Source organism: Saccopteryx bilineata, chromosome 5, assembly GCF_036850765.1.
Source record: "Saccopteryx bilineata isolate mSacBil1 chromosome 5, mSacBil1_pri_phased_curated, whole genome shotgun sequence".
NCBI classification, from domain to species: Eukaryota; Metazoa; Chordata; class Mammalia; order Chiroptera; family Emballonuridae; genus Saccopteryx; species Saccopteryx bilineata.
In genome coordinates, this window is record NC_089494.1 from 30709879 (window position 1) to 30735268 (window position 25390).

Consider the following 25390-nt stretch of genomic DNA (forward strand, 5'->3'; position numbering starts at 1 on the left):
TCCAATACTTATTATGACCTGTCTTGTAATAATAGCCAATCTAACAAATCATTGTAGCCTTGATTTGCATTTCTCTAATAGCCAGTAAAGATGAGCATCTTTTCATATATCTGTTGGCCATTTGTATGTCTTCTTGGGAGAAGTGTCTGTTCAGGTCCTCTCCCAATTTTTTAATTGGACTGTTTGCTTGTTTATTGTTGAGCTTTCTGAGTTCTTTATATATATATTTTTTGTATTACCCCTTATTGAAGCTGTTGTTTACAAATATCATCTCCCACTTAGTGGCAGTCTGTTTGTTTTGTTGTTGGATTTTTTTGCTATGCAGAAGCTTTTTTAGTTTGATATAGTTCCATTCACTATTTTTGTTTTTACTTCCCTTGCCTTTGGGGTTAAATTCACAAATTTTTCTGTATGGCCAAGGTCCATAAGTTTAGTACCTATATTTTATTCTATGTAATTTATTGTTTCAGATCTTATATTTAGGTCTTTGATCCACTTTGAATTAATTTTTGTGCAAAGAGACAAACTGTAGTCCAGTTTCATTCTTTTGCATGTGGCTTTCCAGTTTTCCCAGCACCATTCATTGAAAAGGCTTTCTTTTCTCCAGTGTTGTGTTTTTGGATCCTTTGTTGAGGATTGTTTATTCATATATGTGTGGTTTTATTTCTGGGCTCTCAATTCTGTTACACTGGTCTGTAAGTCTGTTTTTCTGCCAATACCATGCTGTTTTGATTATCACGGCTCTATAGTGTAATTTGAAGTCAGGTAGTGCGATAACTCTGGTTTCATTCTTTTTCCTCGGGATTGCTTTGGCTATTTGAAGGCTTTAATGGTCCCATACAAACCTGGTAATTTTTTGTTCTATTTCTTTACAAAAATAACATTGGGATTTTAATGGGGATTGCATTAAATTTGTATATTGCTTTAGGTAATATGGCCATTTTAGGTATACTGATTTTTCCAATTCGTAAACATAGATTATTTTTCCATTTCATTTGCCCTTTTCAACTTCTGTCAATAATGCTTTGTAGGTTTCAATATATAGGTCCTTTTCATCCTTTGTTAGACAGCACCTAAATCATAGTAAAAGACATCCTACTATAAAGATGAGTGATAGATACCCACCTTTGGTTTTGCATAAAATAAAAGATAGGAATTATACAAGTGAAGACAATTCATGATATTTAGGGGAGTCCTTTTCAAGAGAGCCTAACCGTGAAACTGTGAAGTGAAAGCAAAAGAGCAAACATGGGAAGGCTGCTCTGAGCTCGGGGGCAAGGAACCAGCCCAGCACCACCACGCCCGGTGCTCAGTGGATGGCTGGCGAAAAATAAAAATGCTCTCATTTAAATGGTGCTGTCAATGATATGTCATTTAAAATAGTGAAGTAGGTTATAAAATACAAAACAATGTCCCTAGTTTTTGTTGTAATTTTTTTTTCCTGTTATACAAATTTCCATGATTTTGACTCCAATAGAGATTGTCTGGCTGACTCTCTACTCTAAACATACTAAGAGCCAGAGCCGCCAGATGCCAGCTGGTGTTCTAAAATATGTTTTAAGTGAGTTTTGTTACTGCTGCTTCGGAGAAATCTTTTAACTTCAAGAGTAAGATAAGTACAATATTTTTGTACTTAATATGTACAACCTCCTCAGATTATCTTTAAAAAATAATTTTAAAAAATTAGGCACCAATTTAAAATATTTCAATTGTCAGAAAAGTACAATTTATTCCTATTTTCTGTTGCCAGATCCAAAGTAGGTTCCTAGTCAATGACAAAACATTCTTCCTTCCCAACCTTAAATCCATGGCAACTGATTTGTTTGTTACTTCTTTTTAATAAAATAAAATCTTGGGCAGAGATTATGAAAAAAAAAATGTTCTTGAAGTTCATCATAAATAGATTTGCAGACCAAGAGAAATAGCTTTCATCCACATAAGGAAATAGTGTCTGAACTCACTGTGAATATATTTCCAACAGTATCCTTCAGCAAATAGTTCTCAAAATGAGGTCTGTGAATCCTAGAGGATCTCAAAGCTTTCTGAGGAATTCCACAAAGCCAATACCTTTCCCCAAGTAATTCTAAAAAGTTATTTACATGTTGTATTTGTCCCTTGACAAATTTACGACAATATTTTTAATGTTTTCAAAATACTTTTACATGTTCAAATATATATATCAAACTATAATTTAGAATTGAATATTTCATTCAAAGATAAAATAAAATTTATAGCTATTTTATATTAAAAATGAAAATTAGTTTAAAAGGGGAGATTAGCTATTTCACACCCATTAGGATAGCTTTTTTCAAATTTCTTTTTAAAATTTTATTGTTTCATTTTAGAGAGGAGAAATAAAGAAAGATGGAGAGAAAGAGAGAGAGAGAAGGAGAAAGAGAGCGAGAAGAGGGCGAAAAGCAGGAAGCATCAACTCCTATATGTGCCTTGACCAGGCAATCCCAAGGTTTCAAACCAGCAACCTTGGTGTTCCAGGTCAATGCTTTATCTACTACGCCACCACAGGTCAGGTGCTTTTTTTTTTTTTTTTTTAGAAAGAAAAAAAGGAAAAAATGTTGACAGGGAAGTGAAGAAATTAGAACCCTTATGCATTGCTGGTAGAAATGTAAAATGGTACTGCCAGTATGGAAAACAGTATGGTAGTGTCTCAAAAAATTAAACATAAAATTATCATCGGATCCCACAGTTCCACTCCTGGGTATACACTGAAAGAAAGAGAAAGCAGGGACCCAAACAGAAAGCAAGGACCCAAACATGTGCAGCTATGTTTATAGAGCATTATTCACAGTAGCCAAAAGGAAGAAGCAACAAAAGTGTCCACCAGTAGATAAACAGATAGATAAAGCGTGGTATATACATACAGTGGAATATTATTCAAACCTAAAAAGGAAGGAAATTCTGATACATGCAACCACATGGATGAATCTTAAAGACTTTCTGCTAAGTGAAGTAAGCCAGTCACAAAGGACGAATACTCTATGACTTCACTGACATGATGTACCTACAGTAGTCAGATTCACAGAAACAGAAAAACAGCAACTAACTAGGAGTGGGGGAAGGGAAGTTGTTTAATGGACAGAAAGGCTCAGCTCAGGAAGGTGAAAAAGTTCTGGAGCTGATGGTGGTGGTGGTGGTACAACAATGTGAATGTACCTAATGCCACAAAAAAATACACTTTAGAACAGTAAAAACGGTAAATTCTGTGTTACATATATCTTATCACAATAAAAAAAGTCCAACATATAAAAAAGGGGGATTAGAAAACCTGCTTTCTCAACAGCACAGCTATATCACCTACATCTAATATAGGGGAAAAAATAAAATTAAAGATGCAACTAACACACCAGGGGTCTCTAATCTATGGAAGGGAAGAATTTAGCAATAAAAAAAGAAAAATAGGGGGGGAAACCTGGGTAAAACTGAAAGCAGACAAAGACATGAAAGGTATTTTTTCCTTGTCCTTAATTGTTATCAGTAATTTATATGATTGTGTCTTATGCAACAGAGCATTTTCAAATAGTTAAGTTGTAGCATCATTTGGAAATTAATGACTAAGAATTTAAAAGAAAAGAAAGCGAATATTTTTAAATGTAGACAATATTAGCACTTTAAAATCCAAAAATGCTTACAGCTTTTCAAAACTAGGAATGAGAAAGCTTGTGAAGCACCTTGCAGGGGAAGCTACTGTACTGTAAGAACGGAGAGGTACACACAGTGACAAGACACGAAGAAAGCCTTGCACAACTGACACTGCTGAACGCCTGCGAGATGATGTTAGTTTGAAAAGGTATGACAGTACCACTTCCCAATGATAACAGTAACTCCTCAAATGAAGGATTTGGCAGAAAACGTGAAGACTGAGGTAAAATCCCATCTGCAGTATTATACCTTTGCCTTACAAATGGATTAATCTATAGATATGACTGAACTTACAGTTTCCTTGGTTTGAAATGACTACTTCGAGCTGATACTGATGGAAGGATTCTTTTTATTTATTTTTTTTTTATGTGAATGCCTGACAATAAACCCTGGCGCTGGAATAGTCCGCATGTTGAATAACTTGTTGGAATCCCATGATTTATCCTGGGAATAACTCTGTTGACACTTGCATTGCTGGAGTGGAAGCAATGGTGGTTAAGTCTGCGGGTGCCTTCGCTAGAATCAAGGCAGTAAACTGTAGCAGTCGCTGTATGTCTTCACTGCCACTCATTTTACTTCAAAGGGGGGGAGGGGAAAACTTAAGGATGCCCCTGATGAAGCAATAATAATTTTAACAATTTTAAACCCTTGATTTCACATCTTTTTGACACTCTGTGTGAAGAAATATAAAGTACACAAGAAGCTCTTCTGCATAATGACATTTGATGGAGACCTTAGAGAAAAGCGCACACATATGACTGAGTGGAGCTGAACTAACTGCTGTTTTCATGGAGGACTATTTTCACTTGAAAGACTTTATGACAAACTGTGGTTATTTATACTTGAGCTTTTGGCAGAGAGTTCTCGAAAATGAATGATGTGAACCTGGGAACTTCATGAAAAACAAATGACAGTATTTGTTGCCAATGTTAAAGCAAAAATTAAAATTTTAGAAAACCTGTATCCACCAATGTGAGCTTGCTGGCTTCCCAATACTTCCACCTTTCTTTTGAAATTGATGGAAATATCAATGCATGTGGCTTTTAAAATTGTATAGTAAAATTTTTCAGCATTCAGAAGATCAGCATAACTCAGTAAGCCAATGTTTTCCACATGACCAATGCATGACATTAAATGATCATGCATGGATGCAAGATCTATTCCCAGTGCTACACAAACCAATGAACTGCAATGCAACAAAGTTTAAATTTTTCATTGGCATCATTTCAGATTCCACATTGCAACCAACTAACCTTCAAGAAACCATCGCTTGCTGAGAATCATTTCCACGATTACATTATGTTATATGAGATTTCATCTTGCTTTAGAGATCTTACATTATAAGAGATTCCATCTTGCTTTAGAGATCCTCCTTGCTTGATGACATAATCAATCAGGTTGGGAAATTCCACAGGATATGGACCTGCAAGTGACCTCTAGGAGCTGAGGGTGGCCACCAGTTAAAGACCAGGGCCCTCAGTCCTACAGCTGGAAGGAATGAATTCTGCTAATAATCTGTGTGAGCCCAGCAGACTCTTTCCAGACAAGTCTCCTGAGAATGCAGCCTAGCTGAGATCCTGAATGCAGCAAGTGAGATTCTAAGCAAAGGAGTCAGCTAAGCTCCTTCCACGTTCCTGACCCACAGAAACTGTGATCAAATACATGTATAAGAAAAAAACAGACAAAGCATCACTTGTTGGATTTGCATGCAGTATGTAGGAAGCATATCGACAATTATCTGAAAAAGCTATTAAAATGCTCCTCCCTCTTCCTACTATATACCTACGTGAGGCAAGATTTTCTTCATATATTTCAACCAAAACAACATATTACAACAGAAAGCAGATTTGAGAACAGAGCTGTCTAATAAACAGACATCAAAGACATCTGCAAAAAGATTATACTGTGCCACTCTTCTCACTAAATTTTTCTTATTTTAAAAAATACAGTATAGTCATTTTCATGACAAGTGATCTTAACTTGTTCCAGGCTCATTGTTATATTAAATCAATCAAAAATAGTTTTACTTTTTAATACACTAAATAAAAAAAACATAAAGGTCACATAAAAAGCACTCTCAAGTCCTCTAAAATGTAAGAGTTTGAAAAGGACTGTTGGGACCAATAAGTTTGAGAGCCATTGCAACATTTCTTCTTCCTTTGTCTCTGCCGAGGAAACACTCCCCGCTCCCTTCCTCCATTTACCTAAAAATTCTATTACTTTTTGGCATGTGGGCATGCCAGCCTGCTGTGAGCACTCTCCCTCCTGAATGCCCAGAGAACTCACCTGGCACTTGTTTGTTGCTTTCTTCACTTTCAATAGGTATAAGTGTCTCTCCAGCTGGTTGTAAAGCCCTGAAGGAAAGGGACTGTGTTGTGTGGCAAATGACAGGTGCTCAAAAACACGCTCCTGCCTTCTCCAGGCTAACTTAATTACAGACTGAATAGGAATGCACTTCAGACAAGCCAGTGGGCTTCCATCAGTGCGCGATACAGCCGCACCACAAAGGACATAGGATGAGATGGAGCTCAGGACAAACTCCAGTCTCTGAAAGGTCGCCTGAAGAGGCCGATGCAATCATGTGCAAGTGGAAAAGGTAGTAGTAGTAGTAAATGATATCAGACCATAAGACCTTTATTTTTCAATAATACAGAAAGCAAATTATTTGTGGACCATTTGGGAGCTAAATAAATAAATAGAAATAAAGAGTAACATTGTGAGGAACTGACAGAACTCCAGTGGCTCTTATTGTGACAGCAGGGGAAATGCATTAAACTGAATAGCCACTGTTTGTCAGTCGAATTACGTCCCCTAAAAAAGAGAGGTGGACGCCCTGGTACCTGTGAACGAGGCCTCACTTGGAAACAGAGCTGCACTACCACAAGCTCGGGAATGTCTGAGGCCACCACAGACTGGAAAAAGCAAGGAAGCCTCCAAGCTCAGAGGCTTTGGAAGGAGCATGACCCTGTCAACACCTTGATTCTGGACCTCTAGCCTTCAGAACTGTGAGAGAGTAGGTTTCTGTTGTTTTAAGCTACCTAGTCTGTGGTACTTTGTCACGGCAACTCCAGAAATCTCACAAGCAATAGAGCGAGGGACCCCTCACTATGCAGTCCCATTTCCAACAAGCCCTTCCTCACATACAAACAAAACTGGAACAAGAACAACAACAAAAAAAAAACCAACAGAAAGATCTGAAATGCAAATCTAGTTGCAGCAACCAAAAAAAGAAAACCTTTTAATTAGCAATTCCTGAAGTGCAGTTAGATTTTTATAAGGTTCTGGGGGAAATGTCTCCGATCAAACACTGCTGTCAAAACTCAAACCCACTGAATCTCTATAAATGTGCTTTTAAATACAGAGACAAGGACTATTTATTGACTTGCATTTCCTCAACTCTTTGCGACAAAAGGAAGTAACCCAGACCTAATATTTAAAGTTACCGATATTATTACTATGTCATGACAAAAGAAATAATGGGATGATATGTAAAACTCTTTCCATTTCTCTAAAATTTTATGAAGCCACCCAGACTTCAAGACCAAGGGGACTCTTAGCTCACATGCTGGTCATTCACAAGTCTCAAGATCCAAGTCTTATTTTATATAAGGTACTTGGTATTGTAATCCATAGAAAAATTCATTTAAACACTTATAATGCATACTTGGCTTCAGGAATTTACCTTCAGCCTCACACTTTCTCTCACTCGATAAAACAATGAGATCTTATTGCTATGGGAAGTTGTGACGACCCATCCAATATCCCCTAAACATCAGGTAGCCCCACTGGTGTTCTAATTACGGGCCCTAACCCATTAGCGGTCAGTGAAATCAATTCAATGTGTCCCAACAACATATTGTATTTTATTTTTTATTATTTTTCCAACAACCTTTTCAAAATAAAAAATTATAGACTAAAAAGAGTAAGGGTAAGTCCCCTCATGAAACTTTCATTTCAGTTGTGTATATGTGTTACTATATTTATCAGTCAAAACCCTGGAAGGAAGCAAATGGTTCACTCACGTTAGGAGTTTAACAAAGAAACTTTTTATAGAGGTTTGCCCAGGGTTAAGAGAAAACATTAGGGAACAGTGCCCCTAACAGTGGTGAGCCCTTGGCATCACCTAGGTCCCAAGGGGCCAGAGAACGGGGCAGATGCCAATAATACAGTGAAGAGAGACGTACGAGGAGGGCTGCCTGACAGGAGACATGGCCTTCCGTAAAGAGAGGCAGTCAACCCAGGCCAGCCAGGAAGGGGGCTGCCCCCCACCCCGTCTCCTGCTGGGGCTGACCCCAACTGGAAGCCAGAGGGCTACAGAGTCTCACTTCTCAGCCTTTCAGGTCACACAGGGGGCTGGAGAAAGGTCAAGAGCTTTCTGGAGGAGTAAACAGAGCACTTCCAGCCACTTCGAATCTCTACCATTAAAGTGTGAAAAGACACCACAACCAATCCCATGCATTCATCGACTTAGAGCACCTAAGTTCTGGATGCTGCAATCCTTCCACATCAGCCCTCAAATCCCAGTCCTGCATCAAGGCTCTTATCCACTGCCAAACAACTGATGTAAACGATTTAGCATCTTGACGAACTCATGGTTTCTGATCTTGGCCAGGCCCTCAACACTACCTGGCAGCCCTCACCCTTTCATCCGTCCTCAGTCTCCCACTCCCCTCCCTAGCTAGACATCTCTGTGAGGGCACAGACCATGTCTTACTTGTCTCTATAGTCCCCGGCCGTGGAGATGAGGACACAGGTGTAGCCAGTGAAATGCCTTTTGAATAGTGACAACAGAAACCTCAGTTGCTCTTTCTCTTATTTCCACCCACAGAGCGTCGCCTCCTAAGTTCATTACTTTGCCCCAAAATCTCAAAGACCATTTCTAATTCTGCTTCAATATGTCTAACCTCTACTCCACAGCAGGGACGTGAAGCAGTTCCTCCACCTCCAGTCTCAGCTCCCTCTGTCTCCATCCTCCAAAACAAGCCACACAAAAAGGCAAATCACACAATATCATCGCCCTGCCCAGACTCCGCAAGCTCTTCAGCTAGTCATCAGAAAGGCCTCCTGGCTTTGACTCTACCTTCACCTTCACAGCCTCATCCCCCACTACTCCCTCCCACAATCACCCTTGGGAAATTTTCCACAGTATTCTCCCCTTTCCCTACTCAAAATCACCCTTTGTTTACATTGAGTCAGATGCAGGCAGCCTCTCCCTCTCTGTCCTGACCCCCCAACCCCATGCGTTTCCGCACCCTTACTGAACTGGCCAGTGTCTAATCCACCCTTCAAAGCCCTGCCTGGGTGTAACTCCCTCCGTGAAAGTTGCACAGCTTCATCTTCCCACGCCAAGCAAAGTCTAAGTCAATTCCTCCCTCTGTCCACCGCTCTAGGGCTCCTCTACTACACTCTTTTGTTCATTTGCATTGTTCTCTCTGCCCTTTTAGTCTATAAGTCTGAGGAAGGCAGGATCTATGACTTCTTTGATTCTATATCCCCAGGACATAACACAATGCTCGACCCAGAGTTGCTCTCTGAATCTTCTTAGAAACCGAAGTGACATGGAGATTGTTAGCTTGTTATAGACAATCAGAACAAAGCATCCACTACTTGGAAGTCTAACTAAAGCCTGAGTACAATTTTTATGTGATGCAGATGGAGTTATTCCCCATCATTCTTTGATCAAGTACCCCATTTTCCCTGTGTCCCTCCCCCCAAACAGGCCACCTATCTGTAAAGAGAGAGGAGTACAAATCAGAGCTATATATCCCTTGTCAAAAGCCTGTTTTGCTTAGAGGTTACTCATTCTAGGGTTCATGTCTCTATAAAAAAAATAGTGGTAAAACTTACTCTAAACCCCCCTAAAGAGATATCAAAAGTCTATTACTGGAAATCCTCATAAACCCATAATTTCTGCCTCACATAAAGCAATAAAATGGGTCTGATCATTTTCCCTCTCAATGTGCTTCTTTAGTCTTGCTGGTAATGGCTTAGCCAAGACTTGCAGACATTTCTGTTGTCTGCCTCTAACAGCTGCCCCCCACACACAGCTCTTCCTCCAGGGCCCAGGACCACCTGGTGAGTTTAATAACCTCACCTGGATGCAGAGGACAGGGCGAGAATAAGGTATATTGGTCTGGTTGATACTTGGCACTGCATCTGACAGGGACTAAACTGAGTAAAACCTTTTTAAGCAGCTGTCTCTCGGTACCCACAATTGCATCTCATTGCAATCCAAAAAGTAGAAGTCCAGCAATTAGAAGAATGGGTGAGCCGAGATATGGGAGACCCCTCGGACACGGACACTGTGCCTTTCAGAAATAAAGTATCCATTCAAGTGGACATAATCCAGAATCATTTTTTTAAATCAACATGGAATTAATGAATAGAATACTGAAAATCAAACACTCTTTAAATATAAAAGAAAGCACTTCACAAGTCTTCATGGGCGGAAGTGTGATATTCCTCCTCTTCAAGTCCAGAACTACGGAGCACTCAGTCTCAGAAACCTGCCAAGTGAGCCGGCTCGTCAGAATTCAGAGCCGTCCTTTAAGACAATCAGCGTGGCAGATATAATGGACCACTAAACCACTGCCTGCTCAAATGTGGATGTGATGAGGTGTTTGAATGTAATCAAGAGAAAAGTTGCATTTAGTCTTTTTTTTTTTTTTAAGAAAAAAAGAAAAAGACTCACACCAACTTTAAAGATTCCAAGCTAACAAAACATTGTGTTGACTACAAGGTCAGTCTCATGTTATGGAAAAAAAAGATGCAAAATTTAATATGATTTAAAAAGCGTTTACAATATTCATACTCTATTACCAAGTGCTATGCTCAAAAAAGAATTGGAAAATTAGAAAGGTCCACTCTGTTCTTGCGCACTGCACAGTACAGTAGGGAAGACACAATGATTGCAGTATGTGAAAGAGCCTGGTGAGTATATCCAAACGGACTACTTTCCCAAGCCCACTGCATCTAAATGGGGCGCATGGCTAGTCTTACTAGTGGAATGCTAGCAGAAGTGATGTCTGCCACTTCCAGGCCGGTTTCCAAATGTCCTGTGGCATCCTGCACACTCTCTTTATTCACCACTCAGCACAGTGCAGGAGATCTACAGAAGGCCCACAGGCCACAAGGGAAAAGCAGACAGGGAACCTTTGCCGTGATAAGCTCCTGCCACTTGGGGCTGTCAAGCTAGTAGACCCTGCCTAGTAAACAGCGATGGAAGATGTAGTTTCCAACATGAGAGCACAAGAATGGGGAGCTCTGGGAACACAAGAATGAGGGAGAGAGGGAGAGAGGAGATTTTTTAAGGAAGAGGAAGCTGAAGCCTGAAGCCTGAAGCATGGGCAGAATTTACCCAGGGCGCGAGAAAGCATGAAAGAACACAGGCAGAAATTTAACGGCGACAAACGGATAGAGAAGATACAAGACCAGTAGGCAAAGTTTGGGTTATCACCTAAAAGCGATGGGAGCCACTTAAATATCCCCAGCAGCACTCCAGACACGATATGATTTGCGGCTATAAGGTCGTCAATGGAAAATGGCTCAGAGGAGCCGGAGACAGCAGAGGCGAGAGGCCAGTTAAGGGTCTACTGCAATTCTGCACAGGAGAAATGAGAAATGGTTTTTTGCTTGGGGTTGGAAGCAGATCTAAGAGATATCATTGGAAACCAAAAGAACTTTCTGACCAACTAGACGTATGGTGAAATATAAGGGAGGAGAGGTCATCGAGGCATGAAGGGTTTTCCTGAGTTAGATCACCAGTTGAGTGATGGCACCAGAAACGGAGAACGGGGACAAGCCGATTTACAGAGAGTAGCCTGGGCTTGACGTGAACGTGAAACATGAAGGGGGTGACGTCAGAGACAGGTGGATATTGAGATCCATAATATGTATGTAGGGGTACATGAAGCCAGGAAACAAGTGAGCTCCCTCTGAGAGCAAGGTCGGAAAGAACCCTAATGTACCAGCACACAAGGAAATAATCTAGGGAGAGCCTGCAAAGGCTGAGAGACATGTTTTAAAATCGTGGAAAGTTCATCAGTAGAAAGAGTTTTTAAAAGATTGTCAAAATTAGGACAGTGTAATGCAGGAGGAGGTTGAGGCCGGGCAGGTTCACATGGGACTTGGTCACACCAAAGAATACACCTGGAGCCAGAGGGCGCTGTGTCCTTCAGTCTTGCGGTGTCCTGCGAAAGGAAAGGCAGGGGGCAACCTCGCACAGGGCAAGTACCCGCGGCCTCTAACGGGCTGCCCAGACAAAAGTGGCTCCTGACCAAGTGCTGCGTCCTTGATTACATACGCGCTTACGGTACGGCAGTGCACAGGGTGCTGTGTCCTCTGTTACATAAGGCATGATGGCTACCCGTCACAGCCAAAAAGAAGTGAGCAAGCCTAACAGCGGCCATTTTCACCACAGACTGAAAAGTGATCACGGGTTTAAGGTACCATACCTTGATAATACTTTTGAGAGCCGTGCAGCTGAGGAAGGTGTGAGAACCAGGGTAATCAAGTGAGTGAGGCCTTAACAGAAAATTTTCTGAAATGCTTTCCACTTGAATACCTTTACACTAATGCAAATTGAGTAAACATAAATGTATTTGTAGTAAAACCTAAAACTACATTAAGGAAGCATAAAAATACCTTAGGTGGTGTAATGCCAGAGGTTGAGGCTAGGCAGGTTCACACTGGATGTGGGCAGACCACAGAAAAACCGTGGAGCCAAAAGGCATTGGGACATTCCTATTTATTGGCTTCTCATAACAGTAACGGTGGCTAAGCAAACAGGAAAACCACCCCTTGCAGTGGCGGGCCAGAGACCAGGACGACAGTGCCCCTCATTGGCAGGTGAGAGATCAGGAAAGAAAAGCCCCTAGTGGTGGTGGGCAAGCAATCCGTGCCGAGGGAAACCATAGCCTCATATAAGCTATATCCATACATGGCTTTCTGCCACGGGCTCACACACTAATCATTCAAAGTGCTTGCAGCCAAAAAACAAGTGAGCAAGCCTAACAACAGCTGTTTTCCCTACACTCCAACCCTTTAGGGTTGCTCGCCTCAAAATCTAAGTGGACCAGTATCTTCCACAATGGTCCCTGTGTGACGGGTGAGATACATTACATCACAGAAACAGTAGAGATTACAGCAACAGACTACTAAGGCACAAGCTATACTGAAAATGACAATAATTACAAAAGTGCCTTTCACAATGATAGCTCCATGAGCACTCAAGGAATATCACACTTCTACCTTAAGCAGCCAAGAATCAGCTGCCCAGGGAGTTAACTGGAGGCCTACCTCCAGCCCCCTACCCCATGGTGCCAATAAGGCCACCCCTCATAGGTGGGGGCCCTATACAATCCAAGGCCATGTCCATTGAAGCCTTTAAAGAGAGCTGTTGGGACAGGCAGGAGCACAATGCCATGCCACCCAAAGCCCAGCTTGAGTAAAGAGTCTTCGGTGCATATCTGCCACTGGATGGGAGCAGCTGCACGGTGCAGAAGAGCCTCCACAGGTGCCAGACCCCCTGTGCCCGTCAGGGTCTCTGATACTGTCCACAAATGGTATGTCTGTCTAGCAAGGAAGCCGGTACCCACCTTTTGTCACAGTCCCTGCTTCAAGAGTCCACTATATTGCACAATTATCAGTCCACAATATGTAGCCCAACTGTCTGTGCACATCACCCAAGGTGAAGGTTCATTACAGGCAACTAGTCATACAACTGTTTGATAATGAACCCCAGTGCCTTTTCATAATCACTATATCCACTGCCACAAGCCCCTTCCAAACCCCTCAGAAGTCCCATGAATGTAAAACTCACAGGGCCTGGCAAGTCAAACACATTCAAGACCAGTGCCGCCTTGACAGTTCTCTTAGCTGCTGCAAAAGCACCTGTATCTACTAAGGCCAACACCTGCTGAACATTAGAAGGGGACCAGTGAATTGCCAGTTCTACATGAGGCTTCTGGTCTGCACCCATACCCATTAGACAGGTCCCTCGGCCTTCCACCAGTCCTAACTGGAACAGTAGGCCTTGGGGATCTTCTTCTCCCTCACCTGCCTCCAACATGTAATCTTGCAGCTGTGTGACATGAGCACCAACCTTTTTCTTGGCAGCTGCCCTGTGTATAATCTTGCCACCATGTGGTGCAAACACTGACCACTTTCTTGGCAGCTGCCGTGGCTGCTCATTTCCCTTGCTTTTAGAGCAGCAGGAACCTCAGTGTCCACTTAATCTGCCACGAAGCTCTAAAAAGATTTTCACAGACTTACCATCTCATTTCTCCCTATCTTCCCTGGCTGCAATCAAATCTACCCACATCTGTGTTCAGGTAACCTTTACAAGCCTGTTTCTCTTGTTAGTTGCGGGGGCAGCATGGGCAGTAGCCTACACACCCTTATGGTGCAGCACTGCTTCTACCTCCCCTAAACCTGCCACCATCTGTGTAACAGTGTTGATGGGCTGCCCCAGAGAGGGGCCTGAGATAGCCACCAGAGGCCCAAAAATGATGATGGGGCATTCCTGAGAATAAGGTGCCTTATCCCAGCCATAAATACTTCCTCATCTGGCCCACAAGGACTGAGAGTTGAAAGCAGCATTCCTCATACCCAGTTCCCAGAAGATCTGCTGCAACTCAGTATTGACTGCCATCAACTCACTGCCCCCGGCAAGTCTCCAGCATTCTGTCAAACTGTAGGAATGGCAGCCATCACCCATTCTAATAAGGTTTGGTTTCCTGGGTTGTCATGGCAGTTCTGAAGATGCCACCTCAAGGAGGAGTGCATGGTGATGGCAGCTGATTTTTCTCTCTCTGTTCTGAAAACCACGACGTTCTAGAACCACAACAACCAAGTCGGTGGGTTTCTTTCTGAATTTTACCCCTAACTCCATCAACTCTGTCTGGATGTAGGTCCAGACCACAGAGTGCTCAACTACTCGTGGAAGGGTTTGTGCCTGCCCCTGACGCACTTTCTGCTGCTGGGTTTTCACCTGCTAGGTGACTACCGGTCGGCTCTGAGTCTGACGAAGCAGATTCAGCCTGAACCTCCTCCTCCTTGTCCTCAGAGGAGTTGGAAATGACTACTAGCACTGACTCAGAGCCATTCTGCCTGCACACATGCAGCTCCTCCCCCTGCGACTGCCTCTGTCAGTGCTCAGCTTCCAGCTCGCACTGGAGCTCTTCAACTCAGGCAGCCTCCTTCTCCAGCAACTGTCCCTGCTCCTTCCACTGCTGGCGCTCAGCCTCCAGCTCACACTGAAGCAGATGGACTCGCAGCTCCTTCTCCAGCTCCTGCTGCTGCTGGCACTGAGCCTCCAGCTTGCACTGGAGCTCTCAAACTTGCCATTCCTTCTCCAGCAACTGTTCCAGCTCCTGCCACTGCTGGCACTCAGCCTCCAGCTCACACTGGAGCTCTCGAACTCACAGCTCCTTCTCCATCAACTATTCCAGCGCCTGCTGCTGTTAGCGCTTGGCCTCTAGCTCACACTGTAGCTCTCAAACTCACAACTCCTTCTCCATCAACTGTTTCAGCTCTTGCCACTGCTAGTGCTCAGCCTCCAGCTCACACTGGGGCTCTCAGACTTGAGAAGCCTCTCACAGAGAGCATTTGGTTTCTGCTCACAGGGCTGTAGAAAACACCCAGCCCACAACCCCCGACAGGGTAGCCACAGGGAACCACATGCTCCAAAATGGCCACTCCTCTATCCCACTCTTCAAGGGTGCTGGTGGCTCCATACTAGTCTGAACCAAATCCTGCTCACAACACCAAGTATAATGCCAATTCCATACTGGTCTGAACCAAATCCTGCCCATTATGCCAGATGTAATGCCAGTTCTATACCAGTCTAAACCAACTTCTGACCTTTATGCTGGGTGTAATGCTGGTGTTTGAGGTCAGACAGGTTCACAGTAGATTCGGGCAGTCCACAAAAGAATTGTGGAGCCAAAAGGCATTGGGGCATTCCTGTTTATTGGATTTTCACAGTGGTGGGTGAGCAAACAGAAAATCACCCCTCGCAGTGGTGGGCCAGCAATCAGGAAAACTCACCCCTAGCAGTGGCAGGCAAGCAATCCACACTGAGGGAAAGGATCCATAGCCTTATATAGGCTATACACACACGTGGCTTTCTGCCACGTGCTCACACACTAATCATGCAAAGTGCTGGCAGCCAGAAAACAAGAGAGCAAGCCTAAGCACAGCTGTTTCCCCTACAGGGCAGCACCCAAGGGCCTTCACAAGCTGGTCCAAGTTAGTCTGTGCACCACCACTCCTCCCTGGGCTATGCTCAACTTTCACAGCTCTCAATCAGCTGATGCCTTCCCGCTTTATTCCTTCCACCTGGATGCCTCCTCCTGCTTTGCTACCTGGTAAACTGTTCATCGTGCTTCAGAACAGCTTCTATGCCTTCTGTATCAGACAGCATTCCTCATGAACACTGTATTCCAGCACACATATGACTGGCTCATTCACACGTGTGTCTCACCCACCAGGAGGTGGTGAAACTCATCAAAACCAGAGGCAGTAAGTGATTAATCTTCCTGTTATTATCAAAAAGGCTGGCTTTGTGATCAGTTACACTGGTAGCCCTTCAAAGAATTATACTTATTCACCTCCTTGTGTAACCCTCTGCCTTGAATCTGCGCTGAACCTGTTACTTGCTTTCACTAGTAGAACGTGGCAAAACACACTTCCACCTTTGCACTTCATGGGAGCTCTGATCTGCCATGGAAGAAGTCTCGAGACCCTGCTGTAGAGACCATGGGAAAAGGCTCTGTGAAGACAATCAGATGCTGACTACATAGAAGAGAACCCAGGAACCCAACTGACAGCAAGAACCAAGGCTCAATACATATGCCCCTAGGCAAGCCATTACAGTGAACCCCCAGTACTGAAACTATCCTCGCTGGTGCACTGGTTTCAGGAAATATCTCTCAGGTGTGCTTCATGTGCATAAAGATGCCAATCTTGAACATCTCAGACCCAGAAGACCTCAGCTGAGTCTTCTCCATGTAGTGTTGGGTATTATTTTAAGCTACTCCATCTTGGGGTAGCTTGTAATAGAGGAAGAGATACACTGAAACAAATGGTGATGGACACACAGTAAAATAATTGTGATTCAACCAAAAATTCATCAACAGCCTACTATGCACCAGGCACTCTTACAGGACCTAGGGATTCTGCGATGAACAAAATAGACAAAGATCTTCACCTTTATTGAACTAGCATTCTAGTGGGGAGAGACAGACAATAAATACAGTTAAAATAAGCAGCATGGTATTTCTATGGAGAGAAATAGAGCAGGAAAAAGCAATATAGAGAGGGTGGCTGGAGGGGTTACAATTATAAATAGTGTGGTCAGGAAGGTTTCCTGGAGAAGGAAACAATCACTTAAGATGAAAAAGATAAAAGAGAACCAGCTAGGTGGATAACTGTGGACAAATACTTCCGGCGGAGAGAACAGCACATAAGGTAGAGCCTGTCTGGCATGGCTGAGTAACAGCCAAGACATCGGTGTGGCTGGGGGAGCGGGGGAGGGGTGGACGTGAGGTCTGAATGGTAAGAAATGGTGTCTTGTAGTCCCCAAGACCACCGGTTCAATGACTGATCAGGAAGACACACAGGACTGGGCATAGAGCCATGCTCACAGCCCTGACTTATTGCGGCAAAAGGATAGAAAGCAGAAGTAGGAAAGGGACCAGGCACATGGGCGAAGTCTGAAGGAACCTGGGCACAAACTTCCAAGGGTCCTGTCAAGGTGAACCCTGCCCCCCGCCCCTGCCAACCCTCGCAACAAGTTTTGACAGCACATGTGAAATGCTACTTACTGGGGAAGCTCCTTAGAGACTCAGCATCCAAGGCTTTCCCTGGGGGCTGAGGACATAGAACCCTCTGCTACCTGGCAGGCACAAATATTCCAGACTTCCAGAAAAAGCCATATGTGGCTAGAGGCTAGCTACCCTATTGGAAAACACAGACACAGAACATTTCCATCATCACAGCAAGTTCTATTGGGCTGTACTGCTTTAGACTTTCCAAGAGAAGCCCAAAGCTCTGCATTTTTAATATACTCTTTAGATGATTTTAATAATCAATCACCTCAGCAAGCATAGTCTCATAAAAACCTGACATGATCACTTCCCCAACTTCCTCAGAGGATCTATGGCACAAATCCCTGGGAATGACTATCTGGTTACTTAAGCCATTTGAACACAGTGCTCCAAACTACAAACTCAGGGCTGTGACAACCCCCCATGGGACAGTTTATTTAGCTCAGATGGACTACACTGCAGCTGAAACCCTGGTCAGCAAACTCATGTGTAGGCCACAGGGGAACGTGTGAAGAGAAAAATGTCCAGGAGCCTCAAACTCAAAAGCCTACCAGCAGGCCAGTCCGAAAAGCAGTAGTGCATTATGTGAACCGTAAGTAAGCAGTTAAGAACGAGATAAAAAAGTTAAGCATGAGGATAATAACTCAGTCACTTTTGGGATGCAATGGTAGACACTAGATCATTCCTCCTAAAGAAAAAAAGCTCCAACGGATGACTGCAGAACTCCTGTATTGTTTCCACCCACAAAATAAATAGAAATCTGGATTTTTGCATGAAATTGAAAAATACTCAAATATGGCAATTAATTCAAAATATAACACTGAGAATTTAAAAAGCACATCTGTAGGTCACAGTGGGCCCCACAAGCCCTGTGTTTGCAAGCTTAGCGGCTACTCAATACCAAGTACCAGAATCAAAAACATGTCAGAAGCAAGTGCCATGCCTACGCTGAGCCAGTCCTATCCAGACGCTGAGAAGAACATCTAGTCCACACATTACAAAATAAGAGAACTGAATGAACAGGAAATAAACACAGGTAAGTCAGTCAGCATTTCAATAGTCCTAGTTTATGCATAAATAAACCTTAAAATATGAAAACAAGGCATCAAAACCTGAAAAGTTCAGAAATTCAACAATGCTAGCTTATTCCTCCACGCTAGTCCCACACAATCGCATAGCAGAGTCTCAGTACTGTATACATTTCTTAGATTCTAACCCCACAATTAATCAAGAAAAAGACTTGTTACACTTGACTTGTTCAGATCTGGGAAGCTGATTTCAACTTGTAAAACAAACAAATTATTCAAAATGTCTGAACACAGAATAAATTCATTTTGAAAATTTCATCAAATGTTTAATAAAAATAGCGGAAAAGAAAAAAGGTTTCTCATAGTCAGATCCACAAATCAGCTTCTGGTAAATTCCAGCACGCTCATTCTCCCATGAACTCAAAGTTCATATGATCTCATTTTCATATCAACTCCTGAATACACTACACACTCTAACTACTAGACAAGTTATTCACTTCAGCCTCATTGTGTGTGTATGTGTGTAAAATGAATGTTCAATTTTATAAATCATTTGAGCATCTGAGAGAATTCATTCAGGGTAGGAATAAAGGGACAGTTGCTAATGACAGATTGGTCTATAGATGCCTAAGACACAATATCTCCCATGAAAAGAGTTTAAAATCAAATGACTTCAGTAATACCAAGACTGGTGGTTCTCAAACCTGGCTGGGTATTAGAATTACCTAGAGCAGTGGCCCCCAACCCCTGGGCCGCGGACCGCTATCGGTCCGTGCGCCATTTGGTACCCGTCCACAGAGAAAGAATAAATAACTTACATTATTTCCGTTTTATTTATATTTAAGTCTGAACGATGTTTTATTTTTAAAAAATGACCAGATTCCCTCTGTTACATCCGTCTAAGACTCACTCTTGACACTTGTCTCGTCAGTTCAACAATTGTCAATATATTTTAAAATACCACAGTTTTTACGCCGGTCGCATAATTTTATTTTGTGCATTTATCCCTCCCACCCTAAAGGCCGGTCTGTAAAAATATTTTCTGACATTAAACCGGTCCGTGACCCAAAAAAGGTTGGGGACCACTGACCTAGAGTGCTTTTTAAAATACCTGTATCCAGGCTCCACTCCAAACCCAGTGAATGAAAATCTTTGAGACAGCAACTCAGGCACTTGTACCGTTTAAAATGTTAAACGTTAACATTAGAGGTGACTAATAATCAGCCAGGGTTGAGCCCCTGCAGGTTATGGCTCAATTACCCCCTTTACCTGTGACACATAATTTTGATGATAAATTAAACTAATTACTCAATAATCCCCATCTTGACTATTTAAGAAGACAATCTCCTCACCACTAACTACTTAACTAAATTGGATTTAGAGCCTGGGACACTGATAAACTACCAGAATCCAAAGACAAGTGATCCCATAATTCTCACCCAGTCAATTCACCTCCCCAGTAGAGTTCATCATATGGGAGGAGTGGGGAGGCAGCAGAAACCTGGAAGTCCCAGATTTCAGAACATAATTAAAGGCTTCCTCAGTTTCTTCAGCATCCTACCTCCTTCCAGCCTTATCTGATGCTGATTCAGCTGGTTTCCCACATTCCACAAATACCGGTCTTCTTTGTTTTTCTCAGCAAGAGGTGGCTACTTTGATGCTGCCCACAAACTCCATAATGGCCTCCTTGGCCTTCATTTAACCCCCAAACTTTAGAAACCTTGAATCTATCCTCAATCTTGAAATCTGACTTTCTCCCGTTTAATTATTCAAGGCTCCTCCGGAAGAAACCGACTTAACTTACATTCAGTTCCCGCCAAATGTGTTTTCTGTACTGCACTCTCTACCTGGATGTCTGAGAGATCTAGTCCATTTTTCCATTTGCAGTTAGACTGGGGGTTATTTTTCATACTAGATTTACAAATCCAGCAATATTCGACTCAGAAATTAGACTTCTCCCTTACAACATACAGATCTGTACTGCAAAAGATCAAGAGGAACTTGTGGATGTCCCATCTCTCTGCAAGAAACAAAATTGCTATTGTTAAATCATGTTATCCTAGCAGTCTGTAGTGGAATTGTCTTTTTACAACACATTGTAAAAAGTAAACAAGATGGGGAAATTCCGATGCATAATAATCTACTGGACTGTGGAGTTAATGCAGGGTAAAGACCTGGAGACACACACAGTTCCTACGTTCAAATTCCAGTTCCACATCTCTGTCTCTTTTCCTTCCATCTGTAAAATGGGAATTATAACAGTACCTACCCTCGTGGAGTAAGTCATTTAATGCACATAAAGCTCCTAGGACAGTGCCTGCACAGTGCAAGCACAATCCATGCTAGTTATTATTATTGCATGCAGGGCTTAAAACCTTGCTGTCCAAGGGAAACAAGTCTTTTAAACCATTTTCACTGATTTAAAGAAGTGAACTTATGACAAATTGTTTTTCAAATTGAATTTTAACATTTCTGGTCTTTTCCCATTATTTTCTAAATTCAATGGATTAAAGTACTGAATTTGTCAGAGTACTTCTTGACATTTTCGTTCCATTAGGAATCCCATTTAATATTAGTTATGACTTATTATGATTACAATATTATTTAAAATGAAACTATAGGAGAGGAATATTTGGGGAAGGGAAAAATATCACTTGTCACTTACTAAACTGAGATTTTAAAAGCAAAAGAAGGGAGGGAGAATTTATAAGCTGCAGGTGACCTTTAAATGCTACATTCACTAATATATAAATGTAAACAGAAAAATGTAATGTCTGGTAATAATAGTAAACTGGATCAATACAATTAAATTATGGAATTCTGTGATATTATAAATTATGCTTTCATTCTAGAATATCAATAGCTTTTTAACACCTTTTAGGATCAAATTACACTACATCAAATATCATCTAGTTATTTCCCTGTGTGTTATCAGCTTACAGCTTACTTCTATTACTTAGTTCCATGTACTAAACTTCTAAATGAATAATATTTTAGAGCATAAATTATTTTTAATAATGAGTTAAAAATAAAAATTAGTCATCATGCCTGACCAGGCAGTGGCGCAGTGGATAGAATCTTGGACTGGGACGCGGAGGACTCAGGTTTGAAACCCCGAGGTCACTGGCTTGAGCGTGGGCTCATCTGGTTTGAGCACAGCTCACCAGCTTGAACCCAAGATTGCTGGCTTGAGCAAGGGGTCACTCGGTCTGCGGTCTGCTGTCTGCTGTAGCCCCACCCCATATCCCATTAAGGCACATATGAGAAAGTAATCAATGAACAACTAAGATGCCACAACGAAGAACTGCTTCTCATCTCTCTCCCTTCCTGTCTGTCTGTCCCTATCTGTCCCTCTCTCTGTCTCTGTCACATACACACAAAAAAATTAGTCATCTCAGACAATTCTTCAATAAAATCTATTTTAATAATTTGTCTAGAATAATGTTGTTACTATTACCCTCAGCTTACTTTTAGAAGTTGGTGAAATATGACTTCAAAGACAATTGGTTACATTTGTAAATTTCAGTTTAACTGAATTATACTATGTAAACAGCACACACTATATTACAATGGAAAGAAGCATTAGGATGGATACTCATATAGTTTTATAGCTCAGTTTAATTATTTTCTCTGCTGTACCTCAATTCTATTAGTAGAGTTCAGGTTTGGGTATTCTATCTCTCATTATACAATTCTCAAACTCTTGACTGTTCAAGGCAACATAAACATGTATTTACCCAGAGTAGAATTATTTTTCTGTATAATAATTTTCAGTGGAGGCGCAGAAGGTGCAGAGATTTTTCTTAGACGTCCAAACGATGTATTTGGAAGAAACAAAATTATTTTTATGCCTTGGATAACTTGTGAGATATTAAAAGAAATTACATCTTCTCATCATTAAAATGACCAACACTATTTCTACAGTTCTCACAAATCATGAAAATAAATATTAAAAAATAAAAAAGAACTGGCCTATAAAGTAGGAGTTTACGACTTGTTCTGTTTCAGGAGGGTTTGGGGCACACAAGATGTTCCATTTGAATGCCTTCAATGCCTTCTCCAGTGATAAAGGCACAGGAGCCCATCCAGTATGTTACCCAAACACCTCTTAGGAGTTCTGGTGTCCGGCTAAGTCTTCTGAACATGCATTCCATGCGTAAAAACACTCTTTCTGAGATTCACTTAATTTTTACTTGTTTCTGAGTTCAGGAACAGAGTTAGGGGCAGTCTTGATTGTCATTTCACTAGTCATCCAGGACGTGACACACAGCACACTTGTGGTAAATGCTCATGAAATATGTGACATTAAACTGTAAACACTTGAAGTGTAGTCTGGTTGGTGTGAGCAAACAGCATCCCTCCACGCAAGTTCCTGCCCAAAGGGAGGACAGCTCACAAGGTTGAAATTCCTAGGGCCCCATCAATTAAAACTTCCCAGTATGTTACTTGCACCAATTAACTTCGAACTCCAAGAAGCAAAAGTATGGCGGGCCTTGATGGGTCAAAAAGTACACCTGAGATCAGGAGTACCTTCAAGGGTTCCCTTGCAAAGGGTTCCCTGAAACAACCGCTAAAGCAGTGCTTCTCAACCTCCAATGGTCATTCCAAACATCTGCAAACTTATTTTAAAGCGGACTCTGAGGCAGTGAGCTTGGATCCGGGTGCCAGATTGTGCATTTCTAAAACCCCCCATATCCCGCAAATGATTCTCATGCCGCAGTTTCTCCCACCACCCTTTGAGAAGCACAAAGGCCCACAAACTCCCAAACACACCCAGGTCACTTATATCAGCAACATTCAAAAGTTGTGGCCACAGGTAGTGACAAATTAAGTTGCCTGGGTGCTCAGCATCCCCTGAGGGTCTCCACCGGGTCCCCGGAGCAGCTGGCAGGTGCCTGGGCCTGGGCGCGCTCGCGGGTAAACCGCATCGCAGCCGCGCCCCCTCCTCCCTCGCGGCGCGCGCCCCCAGCGTCGCGCTCACCTTCTCCCGCGTCTTCAGGTACCTCTGCAGCGCCTGCTGCGTGAGCTCCCGGACACGCAGCTGGCCCTCCTTGCAGGGCACCACGATGCCGGTCCTGCCGAAGCATACGGTCACTTTCATCCTGGCCCCCGGCGATCACGCCGGGCCTGGCCGAACAGGTGTCTGGTCCCGCGGGTGCAGCCCCCACTCTCGGGGGACGCACGGCACCGGGAGGGGGCGGAGACCTGGGCGCCTCTCCCCGGCGCCCCCGCAGGGCCCGGGGCTCGCAACAGCGCCCCTTAGCCCCGGGCAGGAGGCCTCCGGGGGACGGAATCGGAGAGGGGGAGGCGGAGGGCAGGACTACCTCCCAGGTGGCCAGGGGGCCGGGACGCAGGGGAGACCGCAGCGGGCTCCTCCTCCTCCTCCTGCTGCTGCTGCTGCTCCCGCTGCTCCTCCTGCTCCTGCTCGGGCCCGGCCGAGGCAGCTGCTCCGCGCGCCAAAGCGAAACTGCCGGCCGGCTCGGCCCTGGCCTTGGCCCTGGCGGCGGTTCGGCCCCAGGCCCGGGGCTGGAGTGGGCGGCGGCGCGGCGCGCGGGGCCGTACTTGGGAGGAAACTTTTGCGCCGGTCCCAACTCCTCCGCGGCGCGCCGCGCTCTGTGCTCCCGCGGCCCCAGGGCCGGCCTGGGCTTGGCTCTTAAAGGGGCCGCGGCGCTCCCCGGACCCGCCGCTCACTCGGCGGCTCGGGGCGGAGACCGCGCCAAGCGGTAACCGGAGCCCGGGAGCCTGGTCCCCTCATTCAGTCTCTCTTTGGTTCTTTCCCTCCGGTGTACAACACACACACACACACACACCCCTCTGGAGGATGGTAACGGGACCTGAGAGCTACCCACCGGGGAATTGAAACCGGATCTAATAAAATACACTTGAGGGAATAGATAGAAGACCGCAGAGCTACACCCTCAAAGAAAGGGGATTGGAACAAGATTCAAGGAGAGCCTGGAACAGGTGCTTCTCCCCACGCCCACCAAAACACCCCAAGGACGGGCTGCTCACAAGTGCTGAGCTGCAGGGATGACCTATTAAGAACTTGTCTTTAGCACAGCTTTGCACCTGCCCTCTTGGAGCCCTGAGATGGCAAAATGGAAAGGATTCTTACGGATCCTTGCAGTGGAACCATTCCTTTTACAAAGGAAGCCACTAAGTATTCCCACAAATATCACGTCCAGACCCAGGTATAATCATGTATGCTTACATATACAGGGTGAGGCAAAAATAGGTTTACAGTTCTTTGTTTGGAAAACAATGCAATAATTAATACATAATAATACAAGAATAAACTGTAGCCTGACCAAGCTGTGGGGAAGTTGCTAGAGCATCCGCCTGGGATGCTGAGGACCCAGGCTCCAAACCCCGAGGTCGCAGGCTTGAGCGTGGGCTCACCAGATTCAGCGCTGGGTCACAGGCTTGAGCATGGGATCATAGACATGATCTTATGGTTCCTGGCTTTAGCCAAAAGGTCGCTGGCTTGAAGCCTAAGGTTGCTGGCTTGAGCAAGGGGTCACTGGCTCATCTGAAGAACCCGGTCAAGGCATATATTAGAAAGCAGTCCGTGAACAACTCGGTTGATGCTTCTCATCTCTCTCCCTTCCTGTTTTCTCTCTCTCTCTCTCTCTCTCTCTCTCTCTGTCTCTCCCACAAGCATGCGCTCTAATTAAATGAACTGTATTTCACGTACTAACTACTGTAAACCTACTTTTGCCCCACCCTATATTCTGAAATGTGCCTTCTGTTGTGCATTTGACAAGAAAAAAAAAACGATTTTAAACCCATTTTGGTTCATTATTTGGCATGTGTGTATCCATCACCAATTGAAATTGGTGTATCTAGAAGAAAATTTCAACAAATAACAGCTATATC

At 43.5% G+C, this 25390-nt stretch overlaps 1 protein-coding gene across 2 annotated transcripts in view; it reads right to left on the reverse strand.

Moving 5' to 3' along the window:
• Positions 1–24151, reverse strand: part of PARD3B (par-3 family cell polarity regulator beta) — a 1080223-nt gene extending 1056072 nt beyond the window's left edge. For both annotated transcript variants that reach the window (XM_066278755.1, XM_066278754.1), the window contains exon 1: positions 23496–24151. In XM_066278755.1, the coding sequence (XP_066134852.1) occupies positions 23496–23615 (120 nt within the window). In that variant the 5' untranslated portion in view covers positions 23616–24151. The remainder of the gene's footprint in view (positions 1–23495) is intronic.
• Positions 24152–25390: the final 1239 nt, after the last annotated feature.